This window comes from Rhinolophus hipposideros (genome assembly GCF_964194185.1).
Source record: "Rhinolophus hipposideros genome assembly, chromosome: 24".
NCBI lineage: Eukaryota > Metazoa > Chordata > Mammalia > Chiroptera > Rhinolophidae > Rhinolophus > Rhinolophus hipposideros.
In genome coordinates, this window is record NC_138070.1 from 22,885,217 (window position 1) to 22,907,007 (window position 21,791).

The 21,791-nt window shown below is 48.2% G+C and overlaps 1 protein-coding gene across 3 annotated transcripts; it reads right to left on the reverse strand.

The window, feature by feature from the left end:
• Positions 1–4,208: 4,208 nt before the first annotated feature.
• Positions 4,209–20,071, reverse strand: ZNF74 (zinc finger protein 74). Of its 3 annotated transcripts, none has more exons than XM_081037530.1 (5): positions 19,530–19,703; positions 19,039–19,124; positions 10,903–11,029; positions 10,396–10,491; positions 4,209–9,413 (listed from the first exon to the last, which is right to left on the reverse strand). In XM_081037530.1, the coding sequence occupies exons 1-5, from the start codon at positions 19,561–19,563 to the stop codon at positions 7,732–7,734; spliced, it is 2,025 nt and encodes a 674-aa protein (XP_080893656.1). In that variant the 5' UTR covers positions 19,564–19,703; the 3' UTR covers positions 4,209–7,731. The 3 variants fall into 3 exon arrangements, with proteins under 3 accessions (XP_080893656.1, XP_080893655.1, XP_080893657.1); XM_081037529.1 differs by having other exon boundaries at positions 4,215–9,413; positions 10,396–10,494; positions 19,530–20,071; XM_081037531.1 differs by lacking the exon at positions 10,396–10,491 and having other exon boundaries at positions 4,215–9,413.
• Positions 20,072–21,791: the final 1,720 nt, after the last annotated feature.

Sequence of the window (21,791 nt, forward strand, 5' to 3'; positions counted from 1 at the left end):
ATCATGGCCGTTTGCATGTGTCATCACAATGTTGCTGGGAGAATTAAGTGTGACCCCGTGTGACTCTACTGGGAGGGATACCTGGGAGCATGTGTCTGGCCTCTCTTGGATGTTGTCCCCATGTGCCTTTTCCTTTGCGGATTTGAATCTGTATCCTTCCATGATAATTATCCTTCCAACTGTAATTATTTCTGAGTCTTGTGAATCTTTCTAGTGAATCATCAAGCCTGAGGGTGGTCTGGGGACGCTGACACACCATAACCCGATGGGAGTCACAGTAAAATAGGCCAATAGAGACTGTGGGTCCTCTTTGGTGCTGCTGCAGGTCAACGTGCTAAAGGGGGTCTCTGCTTCCAGCTTCAGTCCAGGGCCCCTGAAGCCATAAGTAGTAATTGCCTTAAGGTGTACCCTAGTCCTGATGGTATTGATTGGACTTCCTGCAAGAAGATGCATTCCCCCATGAGCAGCGGGAGAGCACCCACACCCCCACAGCGACTCCAAAACCATCCCCAAAAAACAATTCTACCAGGGGAGGAAACTAAACTAGAAACAGACATCTCTGACTTGGCTCAATGGGGAATTCAAAATGTTATTGGAAGAATTTATGCAATTAGAATATGAAAGCATGCTAGTTGGGTTTTGTGCCGAGACGATCCTAGCTCTGACTTGACTTTAACGTCTGCTGAGATGTGCGGATTGGCCTGCATATGACAGCGCCCGCTGGATTTATGGAAGTGGATGTGTAATTTCTGCCTGCCCCAGCACTCTCGGACATGCTGCTCACCCTTTTTCTTGCTCCAGCAGGTACTTATGGCATGAAAAATAGCCCACCCTAATTCCAACCCTAACTCCTACTCAAATTGTAGGGACAGAGCCAGGAGTGCAGTTTCCAGGCTCTCGGCCTCATGTGGAAAGGTGCTGGCTCGGGTAGTAAATGGCCATCATCTGGCCATCAGATATGGCTATTTGGCTGCCAGCTGTAACCAGTGAGCCGTTGGCCACTAATGTAACTGCCGTGGCTACGCTAGCAGCAGATGGTGGCTGAACCAGCAAGCGCGGATTGCAGTTAGCAGGGCAGATTGCAGCTAGCAAGTGGGGTTGGTTGGTTGGCAGAGAAGCAGATGGCGTATTGCAGTTAGCAAGTGAGGTTGGTTGGCAGAGAAGCGCACGGCAGGTTGTGGATCGTGTGGCTCCTGCTGCCTGTGTCTCCAACCCAGCCACCAGCGAGACTATAGAGGTTTGACTCCCCTATCTATGGCTCCATGGGTGTTCCTTTTTGGCCTCACCATGTCCTGTGTTCTTATGCGGGGAGCAGGACCAGAGACCCCGCATGAGACCCTGCATGACACCAACCCTAACTCTAACTTCTAAACATCTTAGCCCTCGCCCTGTTTCCTACCCCCCCACCCCAACACCCTCACCCCCCCACCACACCTCCACCCCCGACACCCAATCCAAACTGTAACCATACCCCTGATCCTAACTAGAACAGAGATGCTTTGCCTCGTGGACTAGGCAAGGTACCTCTGGTGCCAGGAATGCTGGTTCAGGCCTCTGTTGTTCGGGGGAGCCAGAAGCGAGAGGCAGGCCCCATGCTCTCCTCTCACCACAGTCTTGGCCTGTGGCTCCCTCTGCATAACTTACCTGGCAGCAAACTGACACGGAACATGGTTTGTGGCCGAGCCCCAGAATTCTGGGAGTGGCCCTGGCTGAGACAATACGAGGTCAGACAATTAAGTTCGTGAAGTTGTTGCAACGATGTTGTTAACCTTTTTTGATATCAGAGGGATTATTCATTATGAATTTGTACCAATTGGACAGTTAACCAAGTTTACTATTTGGAAGTGCTGAAAAGGCTGTGTGAAAAAGTTCAACGACCTGAACTTTTCGCCAACAATTCATGGCTCTTGCATCATGACAATGGACCAGCTCACATGGCACTGTCTGTGAGGGAGTTTTTAACAAACAAATGTATTGGAACAGCCTCCCTACTCACCTGATCTGGCCCCCAATGACTTCTTTCTTGACCCAAAGATAAAGGAAATATTGAAAGGAACACATTTTGATGATATTCAGGACATCAAGGGTAATATGACGACAGCTCTGATGGCCATTCCAGAAAAAGAGTTCCAAAATTGCTTTGAAGGGTGGACTAGGCGCTGGCATCGGTGCACAGGCTTCCCAAGGGGAGTACTTCGAAGGTGACTGTAGTGATATTCAGCAATGAAGTATGTACCGTGTTTCCCCAAAAATAAGACCTAGCTGGACCATCAGCTGTAATGCGTCTTTTGGACCAAAAATTAATATAAGACCTGGTCTTATTTTAATATAAGACCCAGTCTTTATAATATAATAAATATAATTAATATAATAAAATACAATAATATAATATAAAATAATATAAAATACCAGGTCTTATATTAATTTTTGCTCCAAAAGATGCATTAGAGCTGATGGTCTGGCTATGTCTTATTTTCAGGGAAACATGGTAGCACTTTTTTTTTTTTTTAATTGGGGAATATTGGGGAACAGGGTGTTTTTCCAGGATCCATCAGCTCCATTTCAAGTCATTGTTTTTCAATCTAGTTGTGGAGGGTGCAGCTCACTGGCCCAGGTGGGACTCAAACAAGCAATCTTGGTGTAGTGAGCACTGTGCTCTAACCAATGAGCCAACCGGCTACCCACCAGTGGCTCAGCTCCAAGCTCAAGCCGTTGCTTCTCACTGGCCCATATGGGACTCCAACTGGCAATCTTGTTAAGAGCTCACGTTCTAACCGACTGAGCCATCCAAGCTCGTGCTCTAACCGAGCCATCCAGACACCCCTTTTTCTAAGATGAGTTCATGAACTTAATTGTCCGACCTCATGTGTGCACTCCTGGCCTAGCCTGCTGCTGTCAGTCTAGGCTTTGGCCAGGACAGGAAAAACAGGTGTCATTCTGGAATAGCGCCATAGGAAGATCTGTGGACCCTAAATGTTACTATTCAAAGTAGAAATTGCTTATTGTACTGATTATGAAAATAATGTATTTGTGGTTGCAATGATTTAGAAGGTTCCATCCTAACCCATCATCTAGAAAGTGAAGCATCTGGTACATCTCCTTGCAGATGCCCTGTATATTAGGGGATCTTCCCAGCCATCATGCCATGTTCTGGGCACCCCCACTTCACTTAGTATTTTATTTTTTGAGCAAGCCAGGAGGACAATCCTATCAGTGTCGCCCAGCCACTGTGAGGAGTTGAGTTTTGGGTGACTCTCCCTGTTGGGTGCAGTCCCAGGTGGTTCATCTCCAGAGTGAAATCTTGGAGTCACCCTGGGCAGCTCTGCTTGTTGTAAAGCCAGTCCACACAGAGTAAATGTTAATGCACCATTGCTGGAGAGGGGTTTATTTTAATAAAATGAAGGCGATATAATGTTAGAAAATCTCTGTTGGGAGTTATAAATCCAATTAGAACTCCACAACAAGGAAGGAAACCCATATAATCATTTCTGGGGGATTCCAAGAAGGTGTTTGGTCAAATTCAGCATTAAATCCTGATTTTTTTAAAGTCTTAGCAAACTAGACCAATAAAGATAGATCGTTAATGTTATAAACAATCAGTCATGGGCAAGAGTTGGCATTTTCCTGACAGGGAAAGACCAGAGATCTGTCTCCCTTCAAGTCAGAATAAAGACCCAATGCTATCTCAGTGAGGAATGAAACAACTGTGAGTGACAAATGGACTTAGCTGTTTATATTTCTCAAATAGCAAGAACTCAGGGAGTTGAATGTGGGTGGCTGGACCAGCTGGTCAAAAATTTCATCCAAAGCCAAGGATCCTTCTATTTTTCCATTTCACTATGTGTGGCTTTTATCCTCAATTGTCTCATGGTTGCAAGATGGCTACTACACCTCTGGGCATTGCATCAAATTTCCAGGCAGGAAGAAGTTGAGGAGGAAGGAACAGTTTTCCTATCAGGAAAGCAAAGAGTTTCCCCAAATCTCTGGCAGACTTCCACTTGAGCCTCCTGGGTCAGAACTGGGCCATGTGGCCACCCCAGCTACCACGGCCTTAGAGACCAGAGTTTTGAGATGGACACCCATTGGTCTCCGACCCCAAACAGAGTCTGCCACAAATGACCATTGCCACGAACACTAACTGTTGCTCTGGAAGTGCTGGCCAATGTGAGTTTTAAAAAGAAATGAAATAAAAGGATATCTACACAGAAAGGAGAGGCAAGCCTTTTATTTCGAAGGATATGACTGTTTACCCAGAAAACCCAATAAACTGGTAAGCTGTCAGAGACCTTCTAGAATAACTCAGTAAAATTGCTAGGTATAAAATAAATATACAAGAAGATATATACAATCAATAGTGGTCCTATATATCTTATAACAGAAAGACCCGATTTACAAGCCCCACAAAATTAGAATAAATTTAAGAATAAATGTAAGAACATTTATGAAGAAAACTATAAAATTCTTCTGATGGTTATAGGTAGATTTGCATGAACAGTTATCTACCATATTCTTTGATGTGAAGACTTAGTATTATGTAGAACTTACAAATTCTTCACAAACTAGTCAATTCTAATCAAAATCCCAATGAAATATTCAGGGGCATGAAGAGGTTGAGTTCTGAGAAAATGATTCCTATGTTACCTGAAAGAATAGATAAAACAACACCAACAACTTTTAAAAACCTAAAAATGTGGCCCTGGGCATACCATATATTAAAGTGATTTATGGAGCTACAATAATAGAAAAGACAGGTCTTTTATGGAATGGGGAGGAATAAATTTGAGAATGATTGCTGGGACCTTGGATTTTATATTCCAAATACATGGACTTAAGAGTTAAATGTAAAAATATGGAACCAAAAGAGGACTTAAGGAAGAGGCTTTCTAAGAGCCAAAGAAAAATACAAAGGAAAAAAAATCAAATAGACCTTATTACACAGAATTTGAAAACCTCTCTAAAAAAAATAACGCAGTAACAGAGCAAATGTACATGCCAAGGCGATACATACTCGTATGTATGTATACATGTATATGTGTGGATATATATTAAAAATACAAAGAATGGAAAAGTGGATAAAAGTCAGAAATAGACCATTCAAGGGAAGGGGAAAAAAAGGTAAAAAATATCAACAAACATCTAATGTATCAAAATGGCAAATATAAAAAGTGAAATGATGCCAAGTGCTAGCAAGGGTGTGGAGAAGTGGACACTCCCAGAGCCCGTATGAGAGTACAAACTAGAAGCATCGTACGGAGCCCGCTCTGGAAACCCCAACGGCTTTCCAGTGTTGGTGATCTCCACTGCTGACTCCACTCTCAGAATTCATTCTGAGGAAATAATCAAAGATGGGCACGTAGGCGTATGTTCCAGAATTACTTATAGGTACAGATCCTCTTGATGTTTAACAGTAAAGGAACAAATAAATCATGATACAACTGTAAGACAGAAAATGATGTAGCCAGCAATGATGTTTATGAAAAATATTTTATAACATGGTAAATGCTCATCATACAAAGTTAAATGGAAAAGGATAAACATGACATGCAGTTTTATTTTAAAAGAAAAAGCATATATATATGTGCACAGAAACAAACGAGAAGGAAATACATCTTCATGTAATGACCTATGAACCAACACTAAGGGTCATTTTTATTCTTGTTTTTTTTTCTTTTCCAAATTTCTTCAGTATATGTGTATTACTCTTATAATTAGAAAAGAAGGTTTATAGGCAAATGAAAGAAGAAGAGTAAGACTCCAATGGTAAAAGGGCCAAAGGGTATATTCAGATAATTTTCAGGAAGAAAAACAATAAAAACATGTTCAATGTTCTGCCTCATTAGTTATCAAAGGTGCAAAATGAAGTAATAAGTGCCACTTGACTGAGGACATCAACAGCGGTACAGGGCAGGCAGCAGCTGGTGGGGTGGCAGCAGCAGGGCCCAGGAAGGTGGTTTCATTTTCATTTCTTTTCAAATAACAAAAATGAATATGAGAATAATAAATCAAGCCTAGCTTATATTTGTCTCTTCCCAATGCAGTTGTAAAATAGAACCTTTCCTATTTGCCACAGAGGAAGGGCCCGAGACTGCCATGATGTGGCCCTGGGGACCGGATAATGCGAGGCCGGCTCACGGACACTCCGGAGGGAGGCCATGGAGTGGCAGATGTCCAGGGTCATCGCTGTGTCGTCACCACGCCCTGAACAAAGGCCGCCTGTATGGACACACAGCTTGGAACGGTGCCTGTGCCCGGGAGATGGACGTGCACGGGACGTTCCTACTTGGCCAGTGTTGCTGATTGGTTTCTTCATTATGAAATAGTATTACTTTGCAAACACACAACCAAAAACATACCAAGATGATCCCTTAAGCTATTCATTTCCTTTATCTCAAAATTTTCACTTCTAGAAATCTACTCTAAGAAAAACACTACAGAAGTATAATGCAAAAGATGCTCTACAAAGAACGATTTGTAAGAGTGAAAAACACGGAAATAACTTCAACATATGACAAAAGAATATCTAATAGAATACTACTACTCTTCCATTTAGAATTATGATTCCGAAGACAGTGCAGTTACTTGGGAAAAAATTCTGCTGTGCACCTAACTAGGAAAAAAAAAGATTAAAATGATATACCTACCATGTTTAAAGTGATATAAAAACGCACTATGAAAAACGCAGAAGGTAATGTATCAAAGTGCGAAATGCAGTTTTATTAAGAATTAGGGGGGTGTTTTCTCCCCTTAACTCCACATTTTCTGAAACGTGGTTATTTTGCCTCCATAATTTAAAAAGTATACTAAAAAGCATTTCATAAACTATAGCACTCTATACAAATGTAAAGTGTTATCACTGAGAAGGCAGCTTAGACTTGCTTAGAACTGAGAACAAATAGCATTAATTCCAGATGAACGCAGCCATCTTCCTAGCTCTGCAGGGAGCATGCAGATGGCCTCTGTGGAGTGGCTACACCAGCGAGCTGAGCTGCACAGCGTGCGGGAGGCCCTGCAGGCAGCCTCACCAGCTTGGGGTGAAGAAGCCCTTCTAGGCACACCTACCCGGACACGCACTCATGTTCCCTGGACGCACCAGGCACCGCCTGTGTGCTCCCAATCTCCCGCCATGGAGCGAGTGGCCAGGTGCCATGCCAGCATGCCAGGACCTGGCTACTCTGATGCTGGGCTGTGCTTCTGTGCCGCCTCTAACAAATCACTCTGCAGTGGAGCCACCTAAGGGAGGCGAGTCCAGGAAATCCCCTTTTCCCAAAATTCCCACCATCCAAGATTATTCTCCCCTCCTGGACTATAATAACGTTACTGTTCATAATTCTTCTGGTTTTAAAAATTATTATTATTCTAAACACAACAGTTCACAGAGGAAATTCCTGATCGAAATCATGCCGTCTGAGGTCACAACGATTGACATACCTTCTTTTTATCGGCAGTAAAGATCTATTCCCCTGGTCAATGACTTCCAAACCCATCAAGGGAAACAGGACAACAGCGCCTCCTCATGGCCCTCAATGCTCCTCTCCTGCTGTATCCCTCCCTGGGGAGGTGACAGCCGCTGATGAGAGGGCATCTGTTGCAGCACACGGGAGAACTGCACAGGGTGGGAGCGCAAGCCCCACATCTGGAGCTACGAGCAGTCTGCGTCTACAGCTACTGTGCTTTCCCCGCTCACCCTGGGGAAGGAGTGAGAATGGCTACCTCGAGGACACGCATGCCACGTTAATTTCCCGGTTTACTGCCAAGAGGGAAGTTCCTGCTGGCTGAGGGCTGAACCACACACAGGAGCTTTGCCACGTCCAGGGCATTGATGGGGTCCATGCCGCTCACCCCTGTGCTCCCCGCGTCCAGCAGGCTGCTGGGCACATAGTATGTGCTCAGCAAGTGCTTGTTAAACTGGATGGCAAAGGGCTTCTCCTTGCTGTGCATTCTCTGGTGCTCCGCGAGGTGGGTGCTCCAGTGGAACATCTCGCCACACTCGTTACACTTAAATGATTTCTCCCCCGAGTGGATTTTCTGATGTTTAATGAGACAGTGATTCTGGCTGAACGCTTTGCCACACTGGCTGCATTTGTAGGGCTTCTCCCCGGTGTGGATCCGCTGGTGCACGATGAGGGACGAGTGGCAGCTGAAGGCCTTCCAGCACCGGCTGCAGTCAAAGGGCTTCTCCCCGGTGTGGATCCGCTGGTGCACGATGAGGTAGGAGTGGGAGCTGAAGGCCTTCCCACACTCATTGCACTTGAAGGGCTTCTCCCCACTGTGGATCCGCTGGTGTACCACCAGGTAGGAGTGGCAGCTGAAGCCCTTCCCACAGTCGCCGCACTTGAAGGGCTTCTCTCCCGTGTGAATCCTCTGGTGGAGGGTGAGGCGTGAACGGTTATTGAAGGCCTTCGCACAGTCGCTGCATTTAAACGGCTTGTCTCCGTTGTGGATTTTCTCGTGCACGGTCAGGGATGAGTGGCAAGTGAAGGCCTTCCCGCAAGCGTCACACTTGTATGGCTTCTCTCCCGTGTGGATTCTGTGGTGCCGCGTCAGGTGCGTCCTCTGGTTGAAGGCCTTCCCGCACTCACCGCATTTGTAGGGCTTCTCCCCAGTGTGGACCCTGAGGTGCATGTTCAGCAGCGAGCTGCAGCTGAAGGCCTTTTCGCAGGTGTTACACTTGTAGGGCCTCTCACCTGTGTGAATCCTGTGATGCACGTTCAGTGACGAGTGACAGCTGAAGGCTTTCCCACACTCCCCACAGAGGAAGGGCTTCTCCCCTGTGTGGATTCTCTGGTGCTCGATGAGGTTGGTGCTCCAGGTGAAGGCCTTGCCACACTCGTTACACCTGTAGGCTTTCTCCCGAGCGTGCCATCGCCGGTGCAGCGTGAGGGACGAGCTCTGGTGGAAGGCTTTCCCACATTCGCCGCACACAAAAAGACCCTCCCCATTGCCAGCACCCATGCCATGATGCCGGCTCGCGGGTGGAGGTTTCCCATGTTCACTTGACTTGCAATTGTTTCTCCCTGAGTACATTCCCTGCTGCTGGGTTACAGCCTCACTGGAGTGGAAATTCTCGGTGTGTCTGTCAGGAGACTTTTCCTCTGTAGGAATGAGAGTTCCTTCACTCTGCTGGGTGAAGAGGGTGTACCGGACGGGAAAAGCCTCCTCCGACACCTCGTGTCCCTGCCAGCGCTCCTCTGTGGAAATGTCCCCATAGCCAGTGGGCGTGCACCTCCAGAACACAGCCTCGCCTCTCGACAGAGCAGCTGCCGGGCCCTTCCAGGCCCACCTGTCGCCTGGCCCAGGGCTGTGGGGACTGGACCTTGCCGGCCACTCTGCCACTGACTCCTGCGATGGCTCCTGTTTGTAGATGCCCTGCTGTTGACACAACTCCTCCTTCATCTCAGGCCTGGGCTCCCGTTCTGTAAGAAATGGGAAATACAATTTTCTGTCAGCAGGCAGAGGTGTGGCGCTGGAACTCCGATTTGGGATCTGACCCAGTAGTGTAGATAAAGCTAGAAAAGAGAGCAGAGACCAACAGAGTGAGGGAGCTCAAAGGCAGAGAGACAGGAGCACACCCTGGGTGAGACGGGCAAGCAAGCCGGTGAGAAGGGAAGAAGAGGAAGAAACAGAGACAGGAGTCCCAGAAGGAAATCCTGAAAAGAGCGAGGGCGGCTAGGAAAGGAGCAGAACTCATGGATACGATTCACTCATTACAACATCAATGGAGAGACTGTTGTGTGTCTGAACTGGGCATGAACAGAGGGTAAATACAGGTCCAAAAACAACAAATTTAAATTTCCCTGGTTCCAGAAGGGAAAAAGAACACCCTACCTCTCTTTAGTGTTTCCTTTAGAACACTTGAAACTAAATGTATTCTCTGTCCCTGAGATGTACGTGTGTCTCTTTAAAAGCTAAATAAGCCTCTTGCCAGCTTCGCATCCCAGAAGGAATGTATTCCTTGGAGCCACCTCTGTGAACCGTCTCCCTGTCTCTCCCCCCACCCCCAAACTGACTGCCCTTTTCTCAGTGAGCAAAGCCCTGACCCCAATTTCATACACACTCCCACTCCTGTTCTGCTTCATTTTTCTTGGCACCATCTGACAGTCACCACTGGTTAAATATTTATGTATATGTAGGTATTACTTCTGTCTCCTGCCAACAGAAGACAGACGTCTTTGCCTGTTTTCCTAGCAGTTTCTGACACACAGTCGATGCTCAATATGTGTGCTGAAGGAAGAAAGGGAAAAGGGAGAGTTCTAGAAGGTGCACTGAGCAGGTGTACATGGAGCCAGGGCAGTGCACTGTGGAAAGAAAATGGGGCTGTGACGGGAGGGCCACACGGGTTGGTGGCAGGGGCACCGGGGACAAGGGCTCCACATCCTTCCCCTGTGTTCCCCTCACCTGGATGAGTCCCTCCGGGGACTTTTCTGGGCACCTGCCATGGCTCCTCGCCCCTTTCCAGATGGGAGATCACGTCTGGCTTGCAGACCGGAGTCCCTGCTTGTGGGGAGGAAGTGGCATGGCTCTGTGTGCTGCAGTTCTGCAGAACCAGCCGGCACTGAGAGGTGTATGCTACCCCCAAGGACACAGGTCTCGCTATCAGAACCCAAACTGAGGCACGTTCTCTGAGGATCCCACAGGTGGGGACACCTCCCCTCCATCTCCCTTGGAAAGCTCCAGGGCAGGTTGCGCACCCAGGACCCTGCCCGGCCCCTCCCTCTTATCCTGGCCACACCTTCAAGCAAGGATGTCAGTGGCACTGCAGACCCCTGCCACAAGGGCTGGGTACAGAGAACACAGCGCCCACACCCTGCCAAGCCCGGCGCCAAGGCTGGTGCCAAAGGGAGCCTTAGTATTACCTATGGCATGGCCAGACTGCAGACTCTGAGCCTTGGGGAGCCATCTTACCCAGGGCGAGGAGATTCTGATAGTTCTCCAGCATCACGTCCCGGTACAGGGCTCTCTGAGGGGAGTCCAGCTGGCCCCACTCTTCCTGGGTAAAGTCCACGGCCACGTCCTTGAAAGTCACCAATTCCTGGAATGACATGCACATTCTCACTTACCCAGGATGGTTCTGGTTGCATTTGTGCTTCCAAGGGAGTAAAGAGTTAACCTTGGTGACATTCTCCCAAACGATGAATGTTGTGCTTAGACGCCATCTGTCTTACAGACCCACAGCCCCCACATACACACCACAGCTGGGCAGGAATCACCACATGGACCCGTCCTTCTGGACCGGGAAGGCCCAGCTAACTGGGCAGCCCACGTGTGGGTGCTGCGGTGGACAGGGAGCTGCTGTGACAGTTCTGGGTAAGATGCTATGCTTACCAGGGTCCAGACTGTCAAGCTTAGAGAACTTGGAAGAATAATACAAAGAACCTAGAAACCCTGATCCAATCTTACCACTGCAAAAGGACTTGAGCTCAGACAGAAAGAAAGCCATTATTATACCCTAAGGAAGAAAACCCTATACTAATCAGTAAGTTCTATGCCCAAGTGATCAAAGGAGCCACTCCGTGTCCTTCCTGCCCCCCCCCCAGAACCCTTGCTCTCCTGCCCTCCCCAGGCCTGAGTCCTGGCCCAGCCCTCCCTTAACCTACTCCCACCTTCCCCAATGCCAGTCACTAATTGCAAGGTAACCCCTCCACCCACTTCATCACTCCAGTTCCAAGTGTCACAAATGCCCCAAATGACACTACCTGTACTCATGTCCTCGAACCCTAGGCTCTTCTGCCACCTGGGGCTTCTTACCCCCTCCGGAAGCCCCAGGCTGCCACCCCTAACGGTCTCCACATTGGTCATATTCCAACCCCACTGTGGATCCTCCCTTGCCAGAAAATAAGCTCCCAAGGTCCATCAGGACTCTGACCTCAGGAGGCAGGCGTGGGCAGGCTGCTTTCTAAGCGGCTACTGACTAACAGCTGTCTCTTCACAGACGCTGGTGCCATGGCATCCTGGCTTGAACTAGTTAGGCTGTAGTTAAGTTAGACATAAGAGTGAAGACTAAACCAAGCGAAGGAGGCCCGGTTCCTGTCGTGTAAGCCTTTGCTGGAGATTGGCTGGTGTGGGGCCAGGATCCCAGGGATCACCAGATTTCTGCAGAAGCTCTGGGCCACATTAGCACCCAGAGTCAGGCAAGGGGTGCAGAGAGTCAGGCCTTGAGGTGAGCCCTCATGCCTACCAGGTGCCTACCAGGTGCCTACCAGGCAGTCAGTAAAAGCAGGGATCTCCTCTGGAATAACGGGAGTTTTGCCTTATCCTTTTAGATAGTTATCAGTGTTGCTGCGGACTGAATTGTGTCCCCCTGAAATCCATATGTTGAAGCCCTAACCCCCAATGTGACTGTATTTGGACATGGGTCCTTAGGAGATAACTGAGGTTACATGGGTTCACTAGGGTGGTGCCTTAATCCCATAGGACTAGTGTCCTTAAGAGAAGAGGACGACAGAGACCTCTGTCCGGGTGCACAGAGGAAAGGCCAGGGGAAAAATGTGGCCATCTGCAAGCTGGGAAGACAGCCCTCACCAGGAACCAAGCCTGCTGCATCCTGATCTCAGACTTCTAACCTCCAAACCTAGGAGGAATAAGTACATGCTGTTTAAGAACCCAGTCTGTAGTATTTTGTTATGGCAGCCTGAGCTAAGACAAATGTCAACATAAAAAGAAAGAAAGATGAAACCACTCTTTATGCCACATACAACACAGCTCCAGGTGGAGCAAAGACCTGAATGTGAGACATCTGGGGTCCACTCTGTGAATCCCTGGGCAGCAGAGACTGTAAGTGCAACATGAAACCCAGAAACCATGAAGAGAAGATTTACATTTGCTCCACGAGCGTTTACATTTTCTACATGGAACGCTGACAAGTCACTAAGAAAAACAAGAGAAAAATGGGCATAGGCTATAAACAGACAACTCACAGAAGACTCATAAACAGCTGTTAAGCCCGTGAGGAGACAGTCAATCTCATTAGACATCCAGAAATGAGAAATAAAACAGCAAGATACCATTTCACACATAGCAGAGAGGCCAAACGTGTAAAGTCTAAACAGACCAAAGGTGGGCTCGTCCATGGGAAAACAGGGTGGTCTGACACCACTGGGCAGGTGTGTATGGGGGGCACATAGTTTTTACCGTCTCTAGTAAAGTCGAGACCGTGTATTCCCTGTGCCTTGAAAGTCCACCCTGAGATTCCTGCCCAGCCCAGAGTGACTGAAAAAACACTGGAAACAAACTGAATGCCTGTCGGTAGGAAGGGAATATAAACAATACCGTGCAGCAGTGAAAAGAAACAGGGTAGACAGACCTGTCCCCATGGGGATCTCTCAAGAGCACGGCAGCTGGTATACAAGCAGGCTGAGGGGGCCATACCTGGTGTGATGCCCTGCACAGAACCATCTAGAAGCATACACAGCACTGTACGCAGTTTACAAATACTCAGATACACATGTTGCTCCAGCAGCTGGCAGACAGGGCACAGGCTCTGAGCCTGATGGCCTGGGTGGGCTCCCTACTCTTGCCCTCACTAGCAATGTGAGGGGCGGGGTGCCTCAGTTTCCCTGACTGGGAAATGAGACCTATGTCACTGCCTCACGGTGAGAATTAAATGAGATAATACCACACATGAAGGTATTAACATCAGAGCGCTGCGGTGTTTGCTCGGCCGTCATCTTCTGATACCGCATGGACCGGGGAGGGCAGGAGAGGACAGAGAAGGGGGGACACAGAAGCCACTTTGCCTTTACTTGTAATGTTTCATTTAAAAAAAATGATCTGAAGCCAATGGGACAAAATTCACATATCTGTTAATTTTGTAAAGTAGGTACCCAGAAGGTTGTTATTACTCTGTTTTAAATGTTTTAACATGTAAAAACATGAAAGGCCATTCAAAGAGAAGGAAATGCAAATTTCCGATAGACTTATAAAGAGATTAGTGATTTTTGTCAGGAAAATGCAAATTGAAACCAAAATAACAATTTTACCTATCAAAGTAGCACTAATTAAAACCAGGTAACCTGGCAATGAGGAACCACTTTTGGTGGGAATGTGAACCGCTATGTCCATTTTGGGTATTTACACCAAAGAAACAAGAGTTGCTGCACATAAGGAAGCAAATGAAAGGTTGGGTACTGCAGCACCGTACTTACCAGAAACCAACCAAATGACCAAGCATGGCATCAGAATGGTTGACTAAATCAGGGTACAGGCATGCGGGCAGACCATGGAAAATAACGCAGCTATCCAAAGGAACGCAATGAACACTCTGCTGAGTGGAGGAAGCCAGACAGAGAAGGCCACGTACTGTATGACCTCATTTGTACGAAATGCCCAGAATAAGCAAATAGAAACACAAAGTAAATTAGTGGTTGCTGAGGGCTGGAGAGGGGGGCGGGGAGGGACTGCTAATGGGTATTGGGTTTCTTTCTGGAGTGATGAAAACGTTCTAAAATTGATCGTGGTGATGGTTGCACTATTTTGTGAATATATGAAAAAAACCACTGAATTGCAGACTTGGGAAGGGTGGATTTTATGGTGTGTGAATTTTATCTCAATAAAAACAAAGGGAAGCACTGGAATGTGTACCGTACGATTCCATCTTTGAAATAATAAGTTTAAGCCCTGTGTCTATGTATGGTTGAGTTCTATGTATGGTTGAGTGTGGCTGTGAACAAGAGGAGAGATATGGAACAATAAAGGTCAAAACCGAAGACACTGGCTGTCTTAGGGAATGAGATTGTCAGTGTGGGGAAAGATTATTAACAGATTATTAACTTGTATATGTGCTGCCGAAGCGAGCACGATTATTAACTTGTTAGTACAGCAAATAATGGCTTTGTAAATTAAAAAAAATTGTTTTCCAATGAAGAAGGAAAATCAAGGCAGAGCAGGGATTGGCCTCACCATTTTGATGTGGGCACCCAGCTTCCTTGAGCCTCAGATTCTCCGACTAGGGCATGGCGTGGGACCAGTACGCCTCCATGGTTGAGGATGAATGAATGAAATGAGGTAGGAGCATGCCAGCCTTGGATACCAAGGAAAGGGCACAGCAGCAGTCAGCCCTCACATGGCCATCTCCCACCACTCTGGCTGGGCATGCCAAGAGGTGGGAGACTCTGCCCCTTCCCCTAGGAGGAGAGAAGAAACGGCAGTCTGTGCCACCTCCACAGTCGTGACAGGGACCCCTACTGTCTCAGGCATTAGAAGAAGTGAGGTGGTGAGGGCACAGAAGTGGAATGCACTGGGCCTCCGCAGTAGAGTGAACTGAGGTTGGAGAGAAATGGGGGTGGAGGGGAATTCTGATACTTGTGCTTGGGGAGCTCCCGCAGTGTGACAGTAAATTAGTGGTTGCTAAGGGCTGGAGATGGGGGAGGGGGAGGGACTGCTAATGGGTATTGGATTTCTTTCTGGGGTGATGAAAATGTTCTAAAATTGGTCGTGGTGATGGTTGCACTACTTTCAGTGGTGCACAAGGGGCATCAGAGCAGTGTGAGCCCCCGCTGTGGCCACAGTAAATAAGACACCTACCCCAAAGCGACGATGTTTGTACTCTGCAGCAGGCAGGACAGATGGAAAACAGGAGGAGTGGAGTAGCCCCAACATGGTGAAAATTGGGTTTTGTGCTCTGCTTCTAGCCACAAAGGGGTAACAGAGACCAGATTTGCCCTCTTACCTCAAACAACTGGTAAATTGGGCAAAACATCTGAAACAATGGTTGATTTCCAGACACTGAACAAAGTGCAGCTCAGAAGAGAGACCCCGAGATAAGGGAAACAAATGAAGTGAGCCCTACAACCACCCCACCCTCCTGCCTGGACCCTGTTTCCAGACTGCAGCAGGGGAGATCGGAACCCAGACAGAGCCTGTGGTCTGAGGAGTTGAGGAGACAGAGTTGAGTTTGGGGAGACCAGGAGACTAAATTCTGCAAGGAAAAATTCCAGAGCAAAGGGAGTTGCAGACTCAGAACTCTGGATGCGCTTGAGATTGACTGAGGGCCGATGGGTATGTGCGTGGGAGGAAACCACCCCAAACCAGGGAAAAGAAACACCAGAGAAGAAGCAGGCAGAACAATTATTAAAACTCACATGGGTTGGGAATAGTTTGTGTGCTGACTGGCCAGAGTGGAACGTTCTCCTGATGTACAGGAACTGAGTAAAGTCCCCGGAAGGCTATTGCCTCAGCAGTGAGGCAAATTTTGCTCAAGACAGCTTCTCTGGACCCACCTTAACAAAACCTAAAAGCATCAAACTAATAGTAAGTAATTTCATTGCATCCCAGAACAAATCCCAGAAATATTTAAGGAATTCCAAGCAACACAATACTCAACAAAGACAACAACTTGACTTGGAAAAAATCCTGGAAGTACACACTGTGAAGTACATACTGTTCCCCAGTAAAGTCCTGTTCCCCTTAAAAAAAAGATCAATAAAATTGATAATTAAACATATATTTGCTATCTGACTCAGCAATTCCACACTTACATAGTTTTTCAAGAGAAATTAAAACACATGTCTGTACTCGTACTCAAATATTTCTAGCAGGTTTATTTAATAACCAAAACTTGGAAACAACCTCAATGTCCATCAGCTGGTGGATGGATAAACAAATTGTACAGGCACATACAAGGGTGTTCTGGGCTGAACTGTGTCCCCTCCAAATTTGTATGTTGATATCCTCAGAATGTGACTATTTGGAGACAGGATCTTTAAAGAGGTGATTAACGTAAAACGAGGTCATTATAGTGGGCCTTAATCCAACAGGACTAAGGTCCTTATAAGGAAAGGATATTTGGACACAGGCATGTACAGAGGAAAGACCATGTGAGGACACAAGGAGAAGGTGCTATCTATAAACCAAAGAGAAAGGCCTCAGAAGAAACCCACCCTGGTGACACCTTGATCTTGGACTTCCAGCCTCCAGAACTGTGAGACAATAAACTTCTATTGTTTGAGCCATTCAGTCTGTGGCACTTCGCTATGGCAGCCCTGGTAAACTAATACAAATGGAATATTGTACTCAGCAATAAACATGAACAAACTACTGATTCACATAATGACATGAATTCCAAAGCATTATGCTAAATGAAATTAGTCAGAAACCAAAAACTACATACTCTATCATTCCGTGGGGACAGCACTTCCTGCAAAGGGGCATGAAGGAACTTTTTGGGGTGGAAATGTTCTATATTATGATTGTGGTGCTGGTTATACAAGTGGACCCACTTACCCAAATTCATCAAATCCTATACTTAAAATTGGAGGACGTTACTGTACATATATTATACCTCAACAAACCTGAGCCAAAAACCCACTGGATTTTAGGGAGCTGAGGTGGGGGTGAGGACACACGCTGAGAACATGCCCATACCTGAGGCACGCAGAGACGAAGCATAATGGAGGTGGCATCAGCAGAGGGAGGGAGAAAATGTACAGGAACAAAGCTCCAAAGACATCAGAATATGGTGCCGACAAAAGGGGGGCTGTCAGAGACTATGTGGCTTCAGTTTGGGGGCATCAACGGGCAGAAGCAGGGTAGGATCTGAGCCTTGTACAGGCCCTTCGAGGGGGTATTCCCAACCCACTGGGAGAATCCCATGTCTGGTGTGTCTTCATTCTGTAGGGGGCATGTGTGGGAATCCAATGCAGATACGGTGATGAAACTAGCAGAGAAGTCAGAACAGACCCTGGGGGATGTCCCAGGAGAACTGAACACTTGAGCTTGAGTGGAGTGAGACTGCTGGATAGAGGAGTTCTCAGGAGAGGAGAACCAGTTACTCAAGGATCTAAGAAGCTGATATTTTAGGAATAACACCTATGAACAAGAAGGGCATTACCTTGAGGTAGTCACTCACGGGCATGCACACACACACACATGCAAGTGCACACTTTTTGCTTAACCATTTGAAGGTTCAGTTGCAGACATGATGCCATCTCACCCTACATTCTTCAGCTTGTATCTCCTAAGGATATTCTCTTACACAATCACAGTGCCATCATCATACCCAAGAAATGTAATATTGATACAATATGATCTGAAATACAATCCATTTCCAAATTTCCTCATCTGTCCCAAACTGCGTTTGATAGAATTTTTTGGGTATGTGACCCATCACAGATCATGGATTGCATTTGATTGTCATGTCTCTTGAGAGTGTTTTATAGAACTAGAGAGCATTCTAACACATTACAGAAGCTGGGGACATCACACAATACGTGTTTTACAGCTATTTCTACTTGTCTGTAATCACACCTCACCTCTTTCAAGTGGGAGGTTAATAGAATCACAAAATTCTAAAAAAGCCAAAGGACCCTCAATCCTCCAGACTTTATCACTACCTTATATTCTCCTTACCAGACCCTTCTAAATACTATGATGAGTGCAGTGGTTTAGGTGATAGAACAAAACCCCAAAAGGAAGGATTTGGGCCGCACTTGGCTGTAGAAGTGTAGAAGAAGCCAATTCCTGGCTGAGCCCCCAGATCCTCTAAAACTGCAGATTGTTCCACGAAGGCTCCATGTCTGGGGCCCAGTACAGAGGAAAAGCGCCAGGAACAGACCCACTACCATCGCTCTTACCCCAGGCCTGCAGCACAGCCCTTCCTTCAGCTGTTCTACACCCTCCTACCTGATTCCATCTCAGAAAACACCCCCAAACAAGGACCAACCACCACAAACATCCCCTGGGTCTGCATGTGAAGATGAGCACAGTGATCTCCTGTGAGCTGTCACCTACTTGCTTGGGTTCCACTAGAATCACTCTTCAGAGCTCCTGGCACAGTGCTGGGCACATAGGTCCTGGGCAACTGACTCACCCGTTGGACTGAATCAGGCTGGAAGGGACAATCATCTCCAGGGCATTCCTGGGGCATCACCCACTCTCTTCAACTGGAGCTGTTCCCACATCTAGAGCTTCCTAAGGACATAACCGCAGGCCCCCCATATGCGGGATCCTTGGACGACTGCAGGAGACCCTGGGCAGGGGAAGGAAGCTGCTAACCCTCTTTATAAAGAGTGAGATGTGCAGAAGGAAGCAAAGTTAGCCACTCACCTCAGACCTGGCTTCCAGGAGACCCGGACCCAATTTATCCTCTGGATTTTCTTTGAGAGGAAGAGCAGGGTCCTGAGAGAACAGAGCTGGGAAGGAGACATGAGTCAAGCCGGGGCTGTTAAGCCATAGCCATCAGTGCATTGACTAAGCTAAAGCCCACTCCACCACTGGCACCCAGGAGAATCATAGGGGAGTCAGGAACTGCCTCCGCAGGTGGGATGGGGAGCAAGCCCCGATGTCCCGCACACTCTGATACAGCAGCAGGAGTTAATTCTGCCACTCAATGTCAGACTCTCCAAGGAAGAAGAAAAAGCACTGCGATTTCCTTCCTCTCGTCAGCACGCTCAAGACAGTGGGAATAAACGGTTGTGCATGGTGAAGAGGACGGACGCTTGATTCTGCTGGTGCTTCTGGGAAACTGGCCTGACCTGCCCGAGTGTCAGTCTCAAGTGCACACCCACAGACCCACGGACTAAAAGAGCCAATTGTACCTGTCTCCTGGGGTTTCGGGGCAGAAGTCTCCATGGTGGCCCTTGGCAGAGTCCCCCGGAGGCGCGGGCAGCTATGCAGCCTCCTGGGCCCCGGGCCAGGCCCAGAGGAGCGGGTCCTGCTCCTGGGGTTCAGGGACAGCGGCCTGCAGGGAGTCCAGCGGGGTCGCGCACGCACTCCCGGCTGTAAGGTCACACTGGCCCTGCGCCCCGTCGATGCCCGGGCCAAGCAGACTCAGTAGGAACCCCGCACCCCAGGCTGCGCTCACGCCCCATCACTGTACCGCACGCAGCCGTCACACTCCTCCCGGGGACCGCGGGCAGGGCCAGGCAGGCCTGGGGCTCAGCCACCCAGAGCCAAGGGGCGCGGAGCGCGGCCGGCAAACAGTCCCCAGGGGAGGATTGATAGGCCCACCGACGGACAGATACGCGAGCGAGTCGACCGACCGAACTCTCACAAAAGGACAGCGACCACCACAAAGGAGCAGCCGGTGGCCGCCGCGGGAAAGTGCGTCTGCGCGGACCGGACGCAAACTACAACTCCCGGGAGCCTTTGCGCCGGGCAGACAGCGTACTCCATTTCCCAGAGGGCGTGTGGGCCCCACAGGGGCTCTGTGGTCCTTACCCGGTCGAGCGTGTAGTACAGGCTTCTGGGAAATGTAGTTTCAGGGCCAGAAACCATGCTCTCTGGCCCCCGCCACTCATTGGCCCCCACCCCGCCGCTCTGTGTGTGTGTGTGTGTGTGTGTGTGTGTGTGTGTGTGTGTGTGTGTGTGTTTCAGGAGCTTGGGAAGGAGGGTCTGGGCAGTGGCACAGTCTTGGCACAGTGCTCCAATATTTATTGAGCACCCACCACATGCCAGGCACGGTTCCAAGAGTTTGACTTGCATTTTCTGGCAGAATGTTCACAACTGCCCAGTGAGGTTTGGTAATTATTCTTACCCTCATTTTAGAGGTGAGAAATCTGGAGCACACAGAGATGGGATAACTTGTCCCAAGTCACACAGCCAGGAGGAAGTGGAGCCAGGCTTTGAATCCAGGCAGTAAGTCCAGAAACGAAGTTTATTACAAGGTTCGCACTGAGAGCTGGTCTCCCCTAGGGCAGAAAGGGTGAAGACTGGAAACCATTCAGACTCTCACTTTGACCCGAGGTAGGCTTGGACACAGGCTGTCACCTGACAGAGCGCCTGGCAGGGGCAGTTCCCGCATCAGCATAGCCACGCCCAGTGCAGGGATAGTGTTTAATAGCAACCCCAGGACCGGAGCCTTGGGAAGGGGTGGGACTGTGTGCGTCTGAGCTGCACAAGTCTATCGTGGAGCTGCGAATGTGGTGGCGAATGGCTGTTGCCTTACAGGACTGGTTAATGTGTGAGTCTTTGCGTGTGCGTAGGGGAACCTGTGTCCGTGTAATATTGTGTCTCTGTGGGTCTTACAGGTCTAGATGAGTTTGTATGTGTGCACACAGCCGCTCTACGCTCATTTCTGACTTTGCTTCTTGCCTCACATTTCCCATGGGTGTGCAACTGTGTGAGTGTGCCTCTGCGAAAAAGTGCATGCATGCCCCTGTATACAGGTGAATCTGCACCCTGTATGTGACTGTTCTGCGAAAAGGCCATGTAAGCAAAGTGCCTCCAAATGCTGAAGGAGCCAAAAGACCCAAGAACAAGGCCGACGAGCCCAGCTTGCCGGTTAATGGGAATAACAGAAAGAGGTCCTGGGCCACTGCAGGACTTTAGATCTCTGTACCTGTCATCCTCTAGACCGCCCTCTTTTATCCTTGTGATGAACCTACATGCTAGGAAAAGAATGTATGGGTGGTCGGGGGGAAACCAGAGGCCAGGTACTAAGGGCCTTGGTGCCAGGGTGAGATAAGAGATAACATCGAGGGTGCCTTGCCCCAGAAATCGGAATAATGGGAATTTCATCATTAGCCTGAAACTCCATACACTTTCCAGGCTCCACACGGGACAAGGGCAGGAGATCAAAAGTCTGAGCTCATTCACTCAGAAATTAAGTTTGTGGATTAGTTTCAAGATGCAGTCAGCTCTGCCCTCAGAGCAGCTGTTGTCTCTCAATTCTGATATGTGTCTGGATGTGTGCGTGTGTGCGTGTGCCTATACAGGGGAGTATAGTGCATACAGCACTGTGTGCTTACTTGTGAGTCTGAGGTGATCCTGTGCGTGATGGCACAGAGCTGCTGACGTACAGGTCTGGCCTGAGTCTGTATAGATACGTGCTCGCCTGGACGTGTGTATATCCCACTGTG